Source organism: Rattus norvegicus, chromosome 2 (assembly GCF_021556685.1).
Source record: "Rattus norvegicus strain SHRSP/BbbUtx chromosome 2, alternate assembly SHRSP_T2T, whole genome shotgun sequence".
NCBI lineage: Eukaryota > Metazoa > Chordata > Mammalia > Rodentia > Muridae > Rattus > Rattus norvegicus.
Window position 1 is genome coordinate 80,913,190 of NC_141535.1, and position 16,419 is coordinate 80,929,608.

A 16,419-nucleotide genomic window follows, 5' to 3' on the forward strand; every position below is an offset into this window, starting at 1 on the left:
TGTGTGTGTGTGTGTGTATGTATATGACCTAATTTACATCATTAGATTTTCCATTTGATAGATGTCATTGATTTTCCTACTTTGTTGACTTCAGTTACTTTCAGTCTACATACCTTCACTTAGAAAACAGGTGCCTTGAGACTGTCTTCTATGATTTAGGTATAAGCATGAAGAATGACCCCATAAATATAAGTTGTCCCCTCTAATAGTTATTGGATCTGGTCAGGGGAGGTGGTTTGAGAGGATATCCAGTGAGCCTTTTCTGTGATCTGGGCTTTGCTCACCTGTGTGTTTTCTCTACATGAGAGCAAGAGTCTTTCTGCAGGATTGAAGTGAGCCTGGGACATAGAGAAGACAGAGGGGTTCTTTGGAGATTGGGGTTCCCAAGCATGCGGGCACAGAGCTTTGAGTCTGTGAATTCTTAGAATCTGTGTGTGACGTCTTTCTGGACTGAATCATGAGGTCCAATGTTCTTCCAAATTTTAATAAAAGTAATAGTGTGGAATTAGTTTCAACTGTATAATTGATTAAGAGTTGGATGTTTCATTAAGAATAAACTTCTGCCATATTGAATACTTGAAAGGATGGGAGGGCAAAGAAATAAAACAAACAAATCCCCCAACACTTCGTAGTCTGTAAATGAGCTCTGCAAATGATGATGTCATGACTAAATATTTGTTGAAGACATGGTCTGGTTGGGCTGGGATTGCCCTGCACTAACACTGATATTGAGTTTATTTTTGTCCATATTGTGAAATCACAAAGCTTTCCACTTTGCAAAACATATAAGAAGCTTTTCTTCATCTGTTTGAGCATGCTATCAGCACCTCAGCTCTGAGGGCGGTTTCCTTTTTCTCAGCCTCTAGCTTGGTTGTTTTGGAATTAGTCAAATAATACATGTCCAGAACATTTGAGACAAAATTGTGCATTTCTCACTGTGTTATAGGCTCACCCTCTCCTTAATACTTGTGTGTGTGTGTGTGTGTGTGTGTGTGTGTGTGCACTCAGCACATCTGAGCTCTGTTTCATGAGAATGTGAGCTTTGAAATGTTTGAGCTAGTCAGAAGACACGGCAGAAGTCAGAGAGAGAACAGAGATAAAAATCTGTGTCCAAATGGGCTGTGGAGATCCAGTTCTTTTATCCATAAAAATGCCAGACTATTTCTTTGTGCTATGTATCTTTATTAATATCATTTATTTAAAACTTGAAATTCTAATATAATTTCTAATATAACATTATTTCTCCTTTCTGTATTTGCTCTCCTCCAAATTCACAGCCTTTTTGTTATTAATTGTTGTTACATACATATGCATATACACATACATACATTTGCATATACACATATATTATCATTACAACCTCTTTAATCTGTATGTCACTATATGTATATTTTTGGGAATGAATGTTTAGTATTGGGAGATGATTTAATAATAAGAGTCTGATAAATTATTTGGAATTTAAACAACCCCTGTGCTGTTTAAATTCTATGCAGCTTCATCTACTACCAACTTCTTGTTCCAACCCTGATGGAGCCACCTTGGGCCTTTTGCTGACTCTGATAACTTGTGTTCCTGAACCTTTCCTCCTTTGTATCTCTTCTTCCTTTCTCCCTCCCTGCCTCCTTTCTTCCCTTTTCCCTCTCATCCTTCCTTTCACCATCCCTTCCTTTCTCCTCCTCCTCCCTCCCTTCCTTCCTTCCTTCTCTATCCCTCCCCCATCCCCTTCCTCCATCTTTTCTTTCCTCTGTCCTTGATGTTTTTGTTTATTTTGGAGAGAAGGTCTTCCTTACTCAACTGTGTATCAAAAGCCTCAATCACTCTCTTCTATTCTCTTGGTAGAATTATGGATGTGTGCCTTCATGCCTAGCCAGCAAGCCACTTTCTTTTTGAACATTTAGTCATTACAAGACTTGGATTAAGTTCAAGTTGCATACCTGAACTTGACTCTCTGAGGCAGTGATGCTTCATGGTATTCTTTGCTCTCAGTGTTGTAATTGGGTTGTCTTAGACACTCACCCATTTCGCATCAGCAGGTCCCTCACCCCATGGGAACATGTGTGCTACATCATTAAGTTTTTTATCGATTAGCTCCATTTAAGGCTCTCCCTAAGTGTTTGCTCTCCCATCATCTTTGATTTTTAATAGGATTGAGTTTTAATTCCACTTTAATACTGTCCATTTGCTTGTTCATAGACCTGCTTATCTCTCTAATGTTGTGATGATTTATCCTGTGCCAGGTGAAAGTACAATGAAGATTTTCTAAAACCAAATACTAAAAAAAAAGCATAACTCTCTAATATAGTCTACACATCGAATACAGGACAGGGCTATCATTGTGAAGTGATGACCAAGGGACATCAGAAGGTTCTAGTGTAGTTCCAGTTGCTCCTCATTTGTTTTGTTTCAGCATTTTGAATTTACACCAACAGAAGGTATGAGAAGACACTTGGCAGCTCTCTATGGCTGTGTAGTGACTTTGTAGAGTCACAGAGATAAACTGAGAGCAGAGAGCTGGGAAGACTGAAGCACACATCTGCTCTCAGGTTTGAGGTCCACAGAGAGACAGGTAGCATTGTTTCATTTCTCACATGTTCAAAATTTGGGAGACTCGCAGCAAACCCAGTGGTATCTCAAGCAGGAATGGAACGTACTGAGCTAAGGGAAGGGAATTTTGAGGAAGGCTCCTTAAGAAAAACTTGTCATGATGGAAAGCCTTAGGAATCCTAGCCAGAGTTAGCAGGACCTGTCTTTATCCCTTATCACTGTCATTGGACTTAGAAAAGCAAATTTTACAGCAATATTCTAGGTTAAACGTGTATTTTAGGAGAGAAAGGTTTACTGCATAAGGTGAAAAGATTGTCCAGAGTTCTATCCTGGATCCTCCCTGAAAGTTGCTGAAAGCCTAGTGGGAGTATTTCATTCAATACCTGGGAATCTAAATCAGTCAACCAGGAGGGGACCAGGGATAGGCTGTGTCTACTGAGCAGGGCAGAGTGGTCTCCTGACCCATCTTTCATCACTTTTTGGTAGAGACCTTGGTTATTAATCCTCTTGCCAGTTAGTATGAGGGTGCTTAGGCACATCTTCCTTGCACAATTTGTTATTCTTGGGTAGTTTTCTTCCCTTTGATTTAAGCTGTTTCCTATGTGGAAGGTATTGTAGTCCGTGGCATGCTCTGAGTTCTGAGCATAGGCGGTGATCTAGCATTTCTGTTGTCCTTCCTAGCATGCTGCTTTAGGTTGTACATACTAAGAGGTCAGCTCAAAGTTTCCTTTAGTTTCTCCTTGTAAACAGAGCCAGCCACAAACTGGACTATGTACCCTATGGAATCGTGAGAGCACACCCTACTGTTGCCACCTGGTAGGGCAACCCAAGTGTTGTCATTGAGAAGTGCTCCATTCTCTGAAGCAGTATGGCTTTCTATTCTGACCCAGAGATAACCTTGTCTTCCAAATGATTATTTGGCATTAAAAGTTATTTATTATTTTAAAATACATTTAAATTGAAATAGAATTAAATCATTTCCTCCTTCCATTTCTTCCAGCCATCCTTCCAGCTACTCTTCCTCTACTCTCCCAATTATCCCTCCATTTTCAAATTGATAACCTCTTTGTGATTATTATTACTTCACACATAGAAGTACATATGTATATTAAATATATGGGTACAATCAGTTGAGTTCATTGTGTGTGTGGCTTCAGAGCTGACCACTTTATACCAAATAACCAGAGCTCATTGCAAGGAGTGGCTGATTCTCTCTCTCCCAGCAGTTATCAGTTATAGGTGGCCTTATTCTTATATCAAGTGCATAATATAGTGGCAAGTTTGCATGTCGAAAGACATGAGTCTTTTCTATTTTCTGTTATAGATCTCTCGAGTCATCCGCACTCCTCGGGGAAATGCCCTCCTGGTTGGTGTGGGTGGATCAGGAAAGCAGAGTCTGACAAGGCTGGCTTCCTTCATTGCGGGCTATACCTCTTTCCAGATCACTCTGACAAGGTAAGAGCCTTTGTGTTACCATAAAATGGATTTCGAAGAAAGGGTCTCAGAGGTCGCCAGCAGTTAAGAATGCATTTTCTTATGTACGTTAAGAATCACAAGAGTTTTTCTCCTTGAATACTGACATGTCTTCCCCTTTCAACTCTCGTCATGGACCAGAACATTTTCTATTAGTGGCCTGTTTTTTTAAACAGTCCAGCCTTGCACTTCAGAGCATCGCTGCTTCTTTGTTTTTATGTTTTATAGTGAGTAAGCATTAACTATATCCTTTGTACATTTTAGAAGACATTTATATATCATAAGTGCTAGTGTAGATTTTGACAATGTTAATATAACAGAAAATAGATGAAAAATTTATAAATGCAAACATTTTCAATATTTGTTGAATATTGAGTAGACATTCAACACTGTCTGGGGAACAGGATTTTGTTATCTTTCTGTTACTAGGGGAAAGTAACAGATAATCAACTTAAGGAGGAAAGATTTATTTGGTCCATGGTTTTAAATAATGTCTGGTTATGTCTGTTGTCTATGAATTTGCAGTGAGAGAAAATCAGGACAGGCAGTCCATGAGTGTGTGTGTTAGAACAAGACCACCCACATGATGGTAATGGAGAAGGAGAAAAATAAGATGGTCAAAAGCGTGTGTGTGTGTGTGTGTGTGTGAGAGAGAGAGAGAGAGAGAGAGAGAGAGAGAGAGAGAGAGACAGAGACAGAGAGAGAAAGAGAGAGACAGAGATACAGAGACAGAGATATACACACAGACACAGAGAGACAGACACACTACCAAGAGAAAGAGGGAGGAAGGGGAGATAGAGAGACAGAGAAAGACAGAGACAGAGAGAGATGGAGACATTGAGGGATAGAAACAGGAACATATGCATGAAAGAACATTTAATATTCCCCTGAAGAACAGGCCTCAAGACCCAGTGATCAAACTTGCTTCTGCAAGCTGCCACTTTCTAAGGTTTTATCACCTCCCAATGACACACAGGCTGGGGACCAAGCCACTAACATGACACATGGTTCCTTGGGAGACAGTCCTGAACCAATGAATAAATAACTCTAGCCAGTGTCATCATGGTGATTATAACAACTCAAAGGAGACAGGTGGTGAGCATTTCACTGCATTTCACTCTATGTCCCGTAGTCACTGCTGTGTCTACTAGGGAAATGAATGCAGATACATCAGAAGAGCCTTTCTGGAAGGAATAATGGTAAAATGAAACCCATGTTTGAGTAGGAATTCTAGAAGAACTTGTGATTTTTCAGGCAAAAGAAAACATTGCCATCGTGAAGTGAACATCATGTTAAGTTACTACTGATGCCTGGAAGAATCAAATATGGCTGAGGGTGGGATGTGAGATGAAAATTGGGAATGTATTAATCTTGGAGGGATTTGAAGGCATAGTCAGGAGTTAATAGGTCATCAGAGAGTAGTAGGAAAACACTGATGGGTTACCAGTAATGTGTGTGTGTGTGTGTGTGTGTGTGTGTGTGTGTGTGTGTGTGTGTGTGTGTATGTGTATGTAAAACACAAAACTGCCATAAAGATATCTTGAGGAGTCTAGGCAAGGCATGATGGTACCATGAGATGTGGTAAAGAGAAAGGAAAAATGGACGGTAGAAATCCATGAGTTTTAGCAAACTGGAGCTCTTCTTGGTAATCCTGGTTTTGGGGATACAGAATTATATAGATAGTTACCGTGCATGAAGAGAGCGAACTCCAATGAGTTTCTCTCTCTCTTTCTCTCTTTCTCTCTTTCTGTCTCTTTCTCTTTCTGTGTGTGAGAGAGAGGGGGGGATGGGAGGTGGAGGAGGAGAGGGAGAAAACTGAATTAGCATGTGAACAGTGAACATGAAGAAATAAGTAGAATCGATTCAGAGAAGTCAAACAGAACTTCAGAAATCCAGTTTGGGAAGTTTAGTTGAGATGAATTCATTAGCAGTTAATTTGGACAAACAGGGGTAGGAAGTCTTGATTATTTGGCATCCATGGGAAACATGCCACTGACCTGTCTTGTTGAGAGAGACCCATATGCTACTGCTAGCTTGGAGGATGAAAGTTATTGAATATTGGAGTTGGAGATCTTGTTATTCAAGCTGAGGCTGTCATAGCTGGTCTGAATTATATGGCTCTCCTTGGAGAATAAATCCAAAGATTTCTGTTTAATACATGTAGTAGGATGACAGAGCTCACCCTTATTACCATGTTTATAATTCTAGTCTGTGTGTGGAAGCCAAGCTAGGGAAACAGAGAAGCTGCACTGGAAGGAGATTTGATTCATATTTTTGTTGCCAAAACTTGCCTAAAACCTTCTTGATTTCAAGTCACTTTTACATATTTTAGCTAATTGGATTTTCTAATGAAGTTGGTTAGGTGGTCCAGGTCGCAACAGTCCATCTTGCAGCTGGAGTTCAGAAAGCCTATAAATTACGTGACATCAGACAGCATAGGGGAATTGATTGCACTGCAGGATTTGCAATCAATCCAGGTGTCTAGTCAAGGGTGACTCCTGCTGCAACCCAGTGTCTCAGTAAGCACCCACAACTTTCACAGTGACAAATGTGTTTCTCTGCGTATCACACTGAAAATGATCCATTATCAGTGAGAGGAAGGCCAGGTTTCCTTACCTTAGGTACCGTCCAATCCCATAAACCATAGGTGATTGGTCAGCGCTGGACTGAGGAGCTTCCCAGCTGGGATGCACAACCATGGGTCATATTATTTAAAAGCAGCAATTTTGCCTGTCCTTTCTAGAAGCTGGATGAGATGAGATGTGCATTCTGTCTCACTTGTTTTTCTCTACTGTGTGTGTGTGTGTGTGTGTGTGTGTGTGTGTGTGTGTGTGTGTGTGTGTCATTGGAGGCCAGAGTTCAATCTCAGGTATTTTCCTCTTTCTTGTTTTTTGAGGCAGATTGTCATTCTGAATCCAGAGCTTATCATCTGATCTAGATTAGCTCGCTGGCCATTTCAGAGTCCTCTGCCAAGAATTCTCTGTTTAGCTCTATGCCATTTTCCAACTGGGTTACTTGGTTTGTTGGTGTCTAATTTTTGTGTCTTTATATTTTTGGATATTAGCCCTCTGCAAGACGTAGGGTTATTGAAGATCTGCTCCCATTCTGTAGGTGGTTGTTTTGTCCTATCGATGGTGTTCTTACCCATCTTTTTTGATAAACATGGGCTCTGAGTGACGGAGTTCATTGGGTTTGTGAAGCAATCTTCTATGATGTTCACTTTGCAATGCCAATACTTTCATCCAGAAACTCAGAGATTCTTCTAGAATTTTACTCAGCTGTAGGTTTCATTTTAACATCATTTCTTCCAGAAAGCCTTTTGTGATGTATTTCCCTATTAGAAACAAAACCCTTCTTTTGTTTCTTTCAAAGGGAGAACTGTCTTTAAAAAATCTTTTATGATCACTTAGCCCTTGTTTCCCTAGCAGTCTCCTAAAAATATCTATACACGATTGTCCTGGCCAGTGTTTTGTCACCTTGACCTTGGCAGGTGGTCCTGTATGGTGTAAGAAAGCAAACTGAGGGAGACACGTGGAAGAAGTCAGTAAACAGCATTTGTGTATGGCTTTTGCTTCAGTTCCTGACTCCAGGTTCCTGCTCTGCTTTGGTCACTTTTTTTTATCACAGTAATAGAAACCATAACTCAGTGATTGTAGATTTAGTTTATGGATATTAAAAGGACAGAGTTTGGATGTCAAATATTTAGTATCTTAAAGAAAAGTCTACTGATGCCAAGTGATGGTGGTACACACCTTTAATCCCAGCACTCAGGAGGCAGTGCCAAGCAGATCTCTGAGTCTGAGGCCAGCCTGGTCTATGTTCCAGGATAGCCAGAACTACATAGAGAAACTCTGTCTTGAAAAACAAAAACAGCAAAACAAACCCCAAACAAACAAACAAAAAACCAAAACCAAAATCAAAACCAAAACCAAAGCAAAACAAACAAAAAACCCAAACAACACTATCACCATCATCTAAAACAAAACAAAATAAAACAAACCCCCTCCAAACCCCCCAAACCCAATTGCCCCACATACACATGAGAGAGACAGACGGACAGACAGACAGACGCGCGCGCGCACACACACACACACACACACACACACAGAGAATGAGAGAGAGACAGAGAGACAGAGACAGAGAGACAGAGAGACAGAGACAGAGACACACACACACACACACACACACACACACAGAGAGAGAGAGAGAGAGAGAGAGAGAGAGAGAGAGAGAGAGAGAGAGAGAGAGAGAGAGTCAATGCTTTTGTCAGTAATGGACCACTCTTTGTGGATATTGCTCTAACCTTCCTTGATTGTAGGATGGCTTCTATCTGCAGATTGCTTTGGGGAATGAGAGGAGATTAATGGTAGGGTGCATTTCAGATGTTTCTAGCTAGTCAGATAAAGTGTACTGGTTGTTCTGAAACTAACTCTTTTATGTGGAATTCAAGGATATGAAGAGAATAGTGACTTCAGAAGATTAGAAGGGCTCTGTGGGTCATGATTTGGCTTCTCACTCCCATATCACAAAGCTTTAATGGATTTAGTTTGGATTAGTTCAGTCTATGAGGCATCTTCTAACATTCCCATTGCTGATGTGTGTAGTAAATCTTCTAATTATTATGTCCAACAAATGTTACCTCCATGAATGTGTATATTCAAAATGGCACCTGCACACAGCCAGAAATGAGTGCACAGGATATTTGTCCGTGTCAAGTTATGTTTGTTTCAGGTTTAACTTTTCCTTAGGGATGTTCTTTGTGTACCAACGTAGTGTCTGTGAAGTTAAAAAGTTAGTTACCTTGCTAATGTTTATAGACAGTATATATCCACAGGACAATAAAGTCAGCATCATTTGATGGCTACGTAGCATAAGGCTGTGGCCTTCTTATGGAAATGTTTTAGTGACTAATTCAATGGCTACATTTTTTTTAGATCCTACAACACCTCAAATCTGATGGAAGACCTGAAGGTTTTGTACAGGACTGCTGGCCAGCAAGGCAAAGGGATCACTTTCATTTTCACAGACAATGAGATTAAAGAGGAGTCGTTTCTGGAATATATGAACAATGTCCTGTCATCGGGTGAGGTGGGAGCTCACTTACTCTCATAACTTTGCCTTCTTAATTTCTTCCAATGTAGAACTCCCTCTGTTCTTTGTCCTTTAGAGACTTAAATTAATGTTCTTAGGAACTTGGTAATCAGCACAAAGAATACCTTTTTCTATTGGGTTTTTAAGGAATAAAACTCCCAATTAGGATGTGAAGCTAAGCATTTACAACAGTGATGTCAACACTAATGAGGCTGGAGGTGTTGCAGTTTGTTGCAGTTTGCTCTCCAACCCGAATCGTCCAGTACAAAGAAAACAATCTAGCGTCTAGATTGGGCAGATCCACCTTACACTGTCCTATTCCTAGCTCCCAAATCCCTCATCCCTTGCACCTTTTATTTGCCAGGTCTCCAGCTTCTCCTTCTCCCACGACAACTCTCTCCTAGCTTCTTTCCTTTTTTCCCCCTCTCTCCTCCCCCTCCTGACTCCTCCCCTCTCCTGACTCCTCCCCTCTTGCTCCCGACTCCTCCCTCTGCCCAAATCTCGAGCTCTTGCCTTTATTTTACAAATTCAGAGAGAACTCCAAGGCAAACCACAACATGGAGGGGAGCCAGGAAGGCCAGGCTTTGGTGTGTCTACTTATCCTCTAACAGAGAGCTGTGGCTTTGCAGTTAGTCATAGAAACACTATGTGTGCATTGAGATGCGATGTATTTCATCTTGAAAGTTTTAAGCTTACTTTAAAAAGCTGAACTTAAGAGCACAAATGGAGAAGTCCTGGACCTTTTGAGTATACATGTTGATATGTTTCATATGCATATACTGACTTTCGTTGCCTGTATTTCTTTCTGAGGTCTCCAACCTCTTTGCTCGGGATGAAATTGATGAGATCAATAGTGACCTGACATCCATCATGAAGAAGGAGCACCCCAAGCGCCCACCCACCAATGACAACCTGTATGAGTATTTCATGAGCAGGGTCCGAGGAAACCTGCACATTGTGCTCTGCTTTTCACCCGTGGGAGAGAAATTTCGAAATCGAGCTTTGAAGTTCCCTGCCCTTATTTCAGGATGCACAATTGACTGGTTCAGCCGATGGCCCAAGGATGCTTTAGTTGCTGGTTAGTGTGATGGAAATAATGCTATCGTGCGTTCTAGCTCATTTACTCTATTATTTACTACTCACTCATTTACTTTCTCTGCTACCAACTGTCTCTGCACTGGACTGAACAACTCTCTGCCCAGTGTTTGAGGACTTTTGACTTTTGCTACAAGATGCTGCTCTTTTAAACTTGGTAGCTTATTTTTTTACACTAAAGTATGGTTGCCAGAGTGAATTTATGCTTCTTTGATTAAACATACAGGGCCTTCAGTTTTTCAGTGATACGCAAAGGCTTTGCCTTGATCACAGTTTGTGATTTGCATTCAGTTGGGAGTTTGTTGTGTTTTGCTTGATGATATATACATACATGATAGATTTTTTTCTTTTTTTCATCTTTATTAAATTGGGTATTTCTTATTTGCATTTCAAATGTTATTCCCTTTCCCGGTTTCCAGGCCAACATTCCCCTAGTCCCTCTCCCTCCCCTTCTATATGGGTGTTCTCCTCCCCATCCTCCCCCCATTAATGCCCTCCCCCCAAAGAATCCCCTTCACTGGGGGTTCCAGCCTTGGCAGGACCAAGGGCTTCGCCTTCCACTGGTGCCCTTACTAGGCTATTCGTTGCTACCTATGCAGTTGGAGCCCAGGGTCAGTCTATGTATAGTCTTTAGGTAGTGGCTTAGCCCTTGGAAGCTCTGGTTGGTTGGCATTGTTGTTCATATGGGGTCTCAAGCCCCTTCAGCCCTTTCAGTCCTTTCTCTGATTCCTTCAACGGGGGTCCTATTCTCAGTTCAGTGGTTTGCTGCTGGCATTCGCCTCTGTGTTTGCTGTATTCTGACTGTGTCTCTTGGGAGAGATCTATACCCAGTTTCTGTCAGCCTGCACTTCTTTGCTTCATCCAACATGATAGATATCTTAATACACAGAGATTAGGTTGACATTTATTAAAGTTGAAAAGTTTGGTCTTGGGAGGTGACTCGGTGGATATGCTTTATAAAAGTGATGTAGGAGATGACCCACATCTCCTCCTGGAGCTCTTAGTCTCATTAATGAATAAACTTAAGAGTAGACTCAAACAGAAGCTTAAAGACAATTTCTATTGGATATTAAAAAAAAAACCACAAACCCAGGACAGGCAAGCTATATATCTCAGCAACTGGCCAGAAGAGGAGGAAGCAGGAGGAAAGTAAAACCCATGCTGGTTAAGCTGCTATGGGGGTCAAAGCAGAAGATGTTGGGGAAGCCCAGTGTGTTAGACAAAGTGTGCTTAGGAAAGACATAGAAAGGACTGGAGGAGGGGCAGGCAGCATTTGGCATGTAAATAAATATTATAAACAAACAAATAAAAGACTAAAAAAGGAAAAGAAAAGAGATAGAGAGAAGAGAAGAAAAGCAGACAGACTATGGAGCTGCTTGGTTGTAGCCCACTGAGCTACTGTGTGTCCTGGGCTGGGAATTCTGGGAAGGAGAATTACATGATCTTACTGAAGGACCTACTCTTCCTCATCGCCCTTATTGTGACGTAAGGTGAACACACCTTCTTATCCCACTTTGGGCAGGTGTTGACCAGGTCCACCTGAAATATTAGGTTGCCATGCAAGCATAGTTTGCATCCTCTTGTCCAGAAGGATTTCCCTCTCTTTGGGCTTTACTACTGTTCTGGCCTAAGGACCTGTTAGAACCCTTAGAATCTATGAAAAACAGGTGTGGCTATATATACTCTGCAATCCCACCAGTGTGTGTGTGTGTGTGTGTGTGTGTGTGTGTGTGTGTGTGTGTGTGTGTTACTTGTGATTAAACCTAGAGCTCCTGCCATCAAGAATTCCCCCACTTATTTATACCCTGGTCAATATCAAGGGATGTTTATTGTTATTTATGTTATAGTAACAAACATTATCAGTAAGCTTACCTTTCATGTATGTAGCCACTTGTCTTTCAGGCCCTTCTACAATGAAAATTAATAAAATGAGACTAATTCTAAGGACTTTAACCTTTATTTTACTGACATCTCCAGAACAGGGAGATTAAATAACACAGAGCAGTGTGCACTCCGTCAGGATAACTCTCTGGTAACCCAGCACCAGGCAGCTTTGGGGAACATTTAAAGATTCCAAGTGTTTTATCACGTGAGGCAGTGCTCTCAGTGTATGTTTTCACCAGGAGATTTGGCTCAGTCAAGTGCGTTCATTACACAGTGAGTTTAAAAAAGTTTGAAGCTAATAGGGAAGCCATCCCATAATGCCAACCAGAGCTATTTCAATTATACCTGCCACACAATAATGTTCCAACTATTCTGGATACTATTCTGTAAAAAATTTCCAAGAGGATCGGAAGACATAGCTCAGAGGTAGGACATTTGCCTATTACAGACTAGGCCCTACCTCCGTGCCTAACAATGCAAAAATAAATAAGTACAAATCCCTTCATAGGTATGAATTCTTCATATTTCCAGTGTTTGGATTTAAACTTACTGGGATATTGAGATTTGAGCTGTTCCTTACAGTCCCTGATTAACTTATATGGGAAACACAAGTCTCAGATATTTTAATTTATTACCTTTTACTATTTAGTAAGTTTTATTTTTCAAACAATTTGGTGGATGGCCTCTGTTGTCTTCCATTGAGAACTTAATTCACTGCTCAGGATCTAATGATAAGGGGCTGTTCTTTATATGAGTCTCTAGATAACTTCATTCTTTTTCTTTCTTTCTTATTCCTGCTAGTCCTATTTCTATTTTTGAGTCTTATTTTTATTTATTTATTTATTTATTTTTTGGTTCTTTTTTTGGGAGCTGGGGACCGAACCCAGGGCCTTGCGCTTCCTAGGCAAGCTCTCTACCACTGAGCTAATTCCCCAGCCCCTATTTTTGAGTCTTATACAATATTCTATTTCTTATCAGATATTAAAATGCTCATAATTATTTAACATAGACATTATAAATAATCCTTGAAAGTGTATGGAGTTAAGACTGTTTTATATTTCCCTCTCACTCATTTCAGTGATGGACAGACAGTGGTGACATAGTGTATATGTGGTAATAGATTTGACCTTCTGGCTTATTCTTTATGCTTGTTTGAGACATGGGCTCACTGTCATATAGAACTACTCATATGTAACTGATCTGAGCTCAAGAGATCTGCCTACCTCTGTCCCCTCAGCACTGGGATTAAAGATGTATGCCATCATGCCCAGAACTGGGTTGTTTTTATAATGAAAAACGTGTTTTAAAGTTGATTTACTGTTAGATCTTGTGGACAAGTAAAAGTCTCTACTAGGAGAGTTTTTTTTTTTTTTTTACCTAAACGTCTCTAAAGGATGCTGTAAATTAGGCCTGATCTGCAAATAGCCAGTCACTGCTTTTAACAGTAAGATGACTAGAGTTTTAAAACAAAAACAAAACAAAACAAAACAAAAACCCCAAAATGAACCTACCAACCAACCAAACAAACAAACAAATAAACAAACAAACAAAAAACCTAAAACAAAAAGCCAAAACAAAAACCCAGCAAAAACAAAAACTCAAAAATCATCAACAACTCAAAGGTAGTGATAACCATTTCCGCATGAGAAATGACCCAGTCAAAAGGACTTAAAGGACTGACCTGTTCTGAGTTAACAAAAGAATAAGTGAGTCTGAGTGGCACGTGGGCACTGATGGCTTGGTTATTTGTATCGGTTTTTTCTTATGTAACCCATAAACATGGCTGTCTGCCTACCATTGAACTCTGCCGCTAAACAGAAAAGATTTCTCTGCCCAAGTTATAGAAAACAAGGGGTGATGCTAATTTTATATGTGAAAGGGACAACAAAACCACTCAAAGTACAGAGAGGTCTTTCTCTCCGGGGCAACAAAGAATGTGTGCTGGCCTAGGAAACATAGTCAGGCCGCTTTGAACATGACAGTGTTGTCTTTATTCTTCCTAGTGTCGGAACATTTCCTCTCATCCTATAACATTGACTGCACCGCTGAGATCAAGAAGGAACTGGTTCAATGTATGGGCTCCTTTCAGGACGGGGTAGCTGAGAAGTGCGCCGATTACTTCCAGAGGTTCCGGCGCTCTACCCACGTGACGCCCAAATCATACCTCTCCTTTATTCAGGGCTATAAATTCATCTATGAAGAAAAACACGTGGAAGTGCAGAGCCTGGCCAACAGGTGAGTGTCAAGGTCAAAAAAAGTCACCTTGAGGCACTGGCTCTCATCCCAGAGCCAAATTATTGGTTGTCTATGCTTTGAAAGGGCCAGAAACATGGTTGGCTGTCACAAATGGGGTTCTCAAGTACCAGCAGTCTGGGGCCAACACTCCTGGCTATTTAAAGGACAGTGTATCAGTTTAATCACATCACACGAGCCACCAAAGCCACATTAATGCATCATTAATAACCTCAGTGTACCAAAAATTCATCAGTCTTCCATAAAGCAAAGAAATTAAAGCACTTCCCCTTGGAGTAGTTGGGTCAAAAGTAAACCCAGATTTGTATTCTCAACTTCTCCCCGTGTGTCTCCACTGTCTCTCCTGTCTCTAATCTATCTGTTGCATGAGTTTGAATCTATACTTGCCTGATTGCTGTCTTTTCCTGTCTTGTCTTTCCCTGTGTCCACATCTGTCCCTAACAAAGGACTTTTACTCTTTTATTGATTGAACAGCACAGAGAGAATTAAATGGGGGAAAGAACAAGGGATCCTTTATAGAAATCTTTAATAGGATTTTACAAGGTTTTAAATCACTGACTACAACTCACTACAACTGACCCAGATAACAAACAAACAAACAAACAAACACTATCAAATAATATCTATATGTTGTTTCCAGCATTTATGGTGAATATTGTTTAGTATTGCCTTCCAAACATTATTTGTTTTCAGCATTTGTTACCATAACATAGATATACAGGTGCATTTCTCTTTGGATCAAGGGCATGGAAAATGTATTTCATTGAAGAAGCCAAAGGGGTCAAGGTCACCAAAAGAAAACCTACAGAATCAACTAACCTGGGCCCACAGGTGCTCACAGAGACTGAACTTCCAACCAGAGAGTGTGCATTGGGTGGACCTAGCCCTCTGCATATTTGTAACAGTTGTGCAGCTGGGTCTTCATGTGGGACTCCCAACAGAAGGAGCAGGGGCTGTCCCTGACTACACTGTCTGCCTTTGGATCCCTTTCCCCCTAACTGGGCTGCCTTGTCTGGCCTCAATAGAAGATGAGCCTAATCTTACTGCAACCTGATGTGCCGAGAGACTGGCTTCTATGGAGAAAGGGAGAAGGGGTGGATGGAGGAAAGAGGGAGGGACTGGAAAGAGAGGAGGGAAAGTAAGCTGTGATCAGGATGTAAAAGTAAATAAATAATAAGAACGGTTAAAGCTATGCACTCGCTTAGACTGTAAACATTGATTAAATGCAAAAATCCAAGGCAAGTGGAGTTCATTGTTAGATTTTTCTCTTAAAGGTGGGTTAAATAAACAGGCAGCCTACAAAGTAGGACTGACCCAAAGGTACATGATTAAGTCCGGCTGTGGTGTTCAGCAAAAGTTCCAGTCCCTTAGAATGTAAGAGATATTTTTATAACATTGTATCACCATATGTCAGAAGTCTGGGCAGCCCAAAGGATCATCCAGCCCAAATATTAGTGCTGAGGTTGGGAACCCTCTTCAAGAGCCATATAGAGGAGTATCCTGGACAACCCGGAGAGGGGCTTTATTGTTGTCTAATATGATAAAATTTCCAGGTGTCTTCTATGGACTGACACTTTTTTATGATATTGGTTGATATAATTACATGATATATAATTATATGATAGATATAGAAGTGAGGTGAGGATACCGATATCCCAATTCCACCTCCTCTTAGCCTTAAAATCTCAATCATCTGTGTGACAAGGGTAGAAGAGTCTGGCCTATGACTGGTCCCTGCAAAGCGAATATCCTGTTACTGAAATTTGGACCCAAACATCATTGCTATGCTCCATATTTTCTCCAACATTCACATTTTTCTGCTATAAAGTAACCAGAACTAGGAAAGATAGCAATGTAAGGGAATCCCTGGGCAGGAGACTAGGTTACATGTATTACATTATCGTTCATGGATTTGTTATTCAATGGCCCGCAAGGTCTCTCATCTTCTAGAGAACATTATTTTAGGTCTGTGCACGTAACTAGTTCACATCTGTTCCAGTTCAAATTTTATTTTCTTTCTTGAATTCAAATCTTCCTTCTTTTAATTTCATTGGACTATTTTGAAAAAAAAATCACAAG

At 40.6% G+C, this 16,419-nt stretch overlaps 1 protein-coding gene across 1 annotated transcript in view; it reads left to right on the forward strand.

The window, feature by feature from the left end:
* Dnah5 (dynein, axonemal, heavy chain 5) overlaps positions 1–16,419 on the forward strand; it is a 283,019-nt gene that overhangs the window by 172,224 nt on the left and 94,376 nt on the right. The window contains 4 exon segments of the mRNA NM_001419569.1: positions 3,869–3,999; positions 8,952–9,105; positions 9,919–10,186; positions 14,091–14,322. Of these exon segments, the coding sequence (NP_001406498.1) occupies positions 3,869–3,999; positions 8,952–9,105; positions 9,919–10,186; positions 14,091–14,322 (785 nt within the window).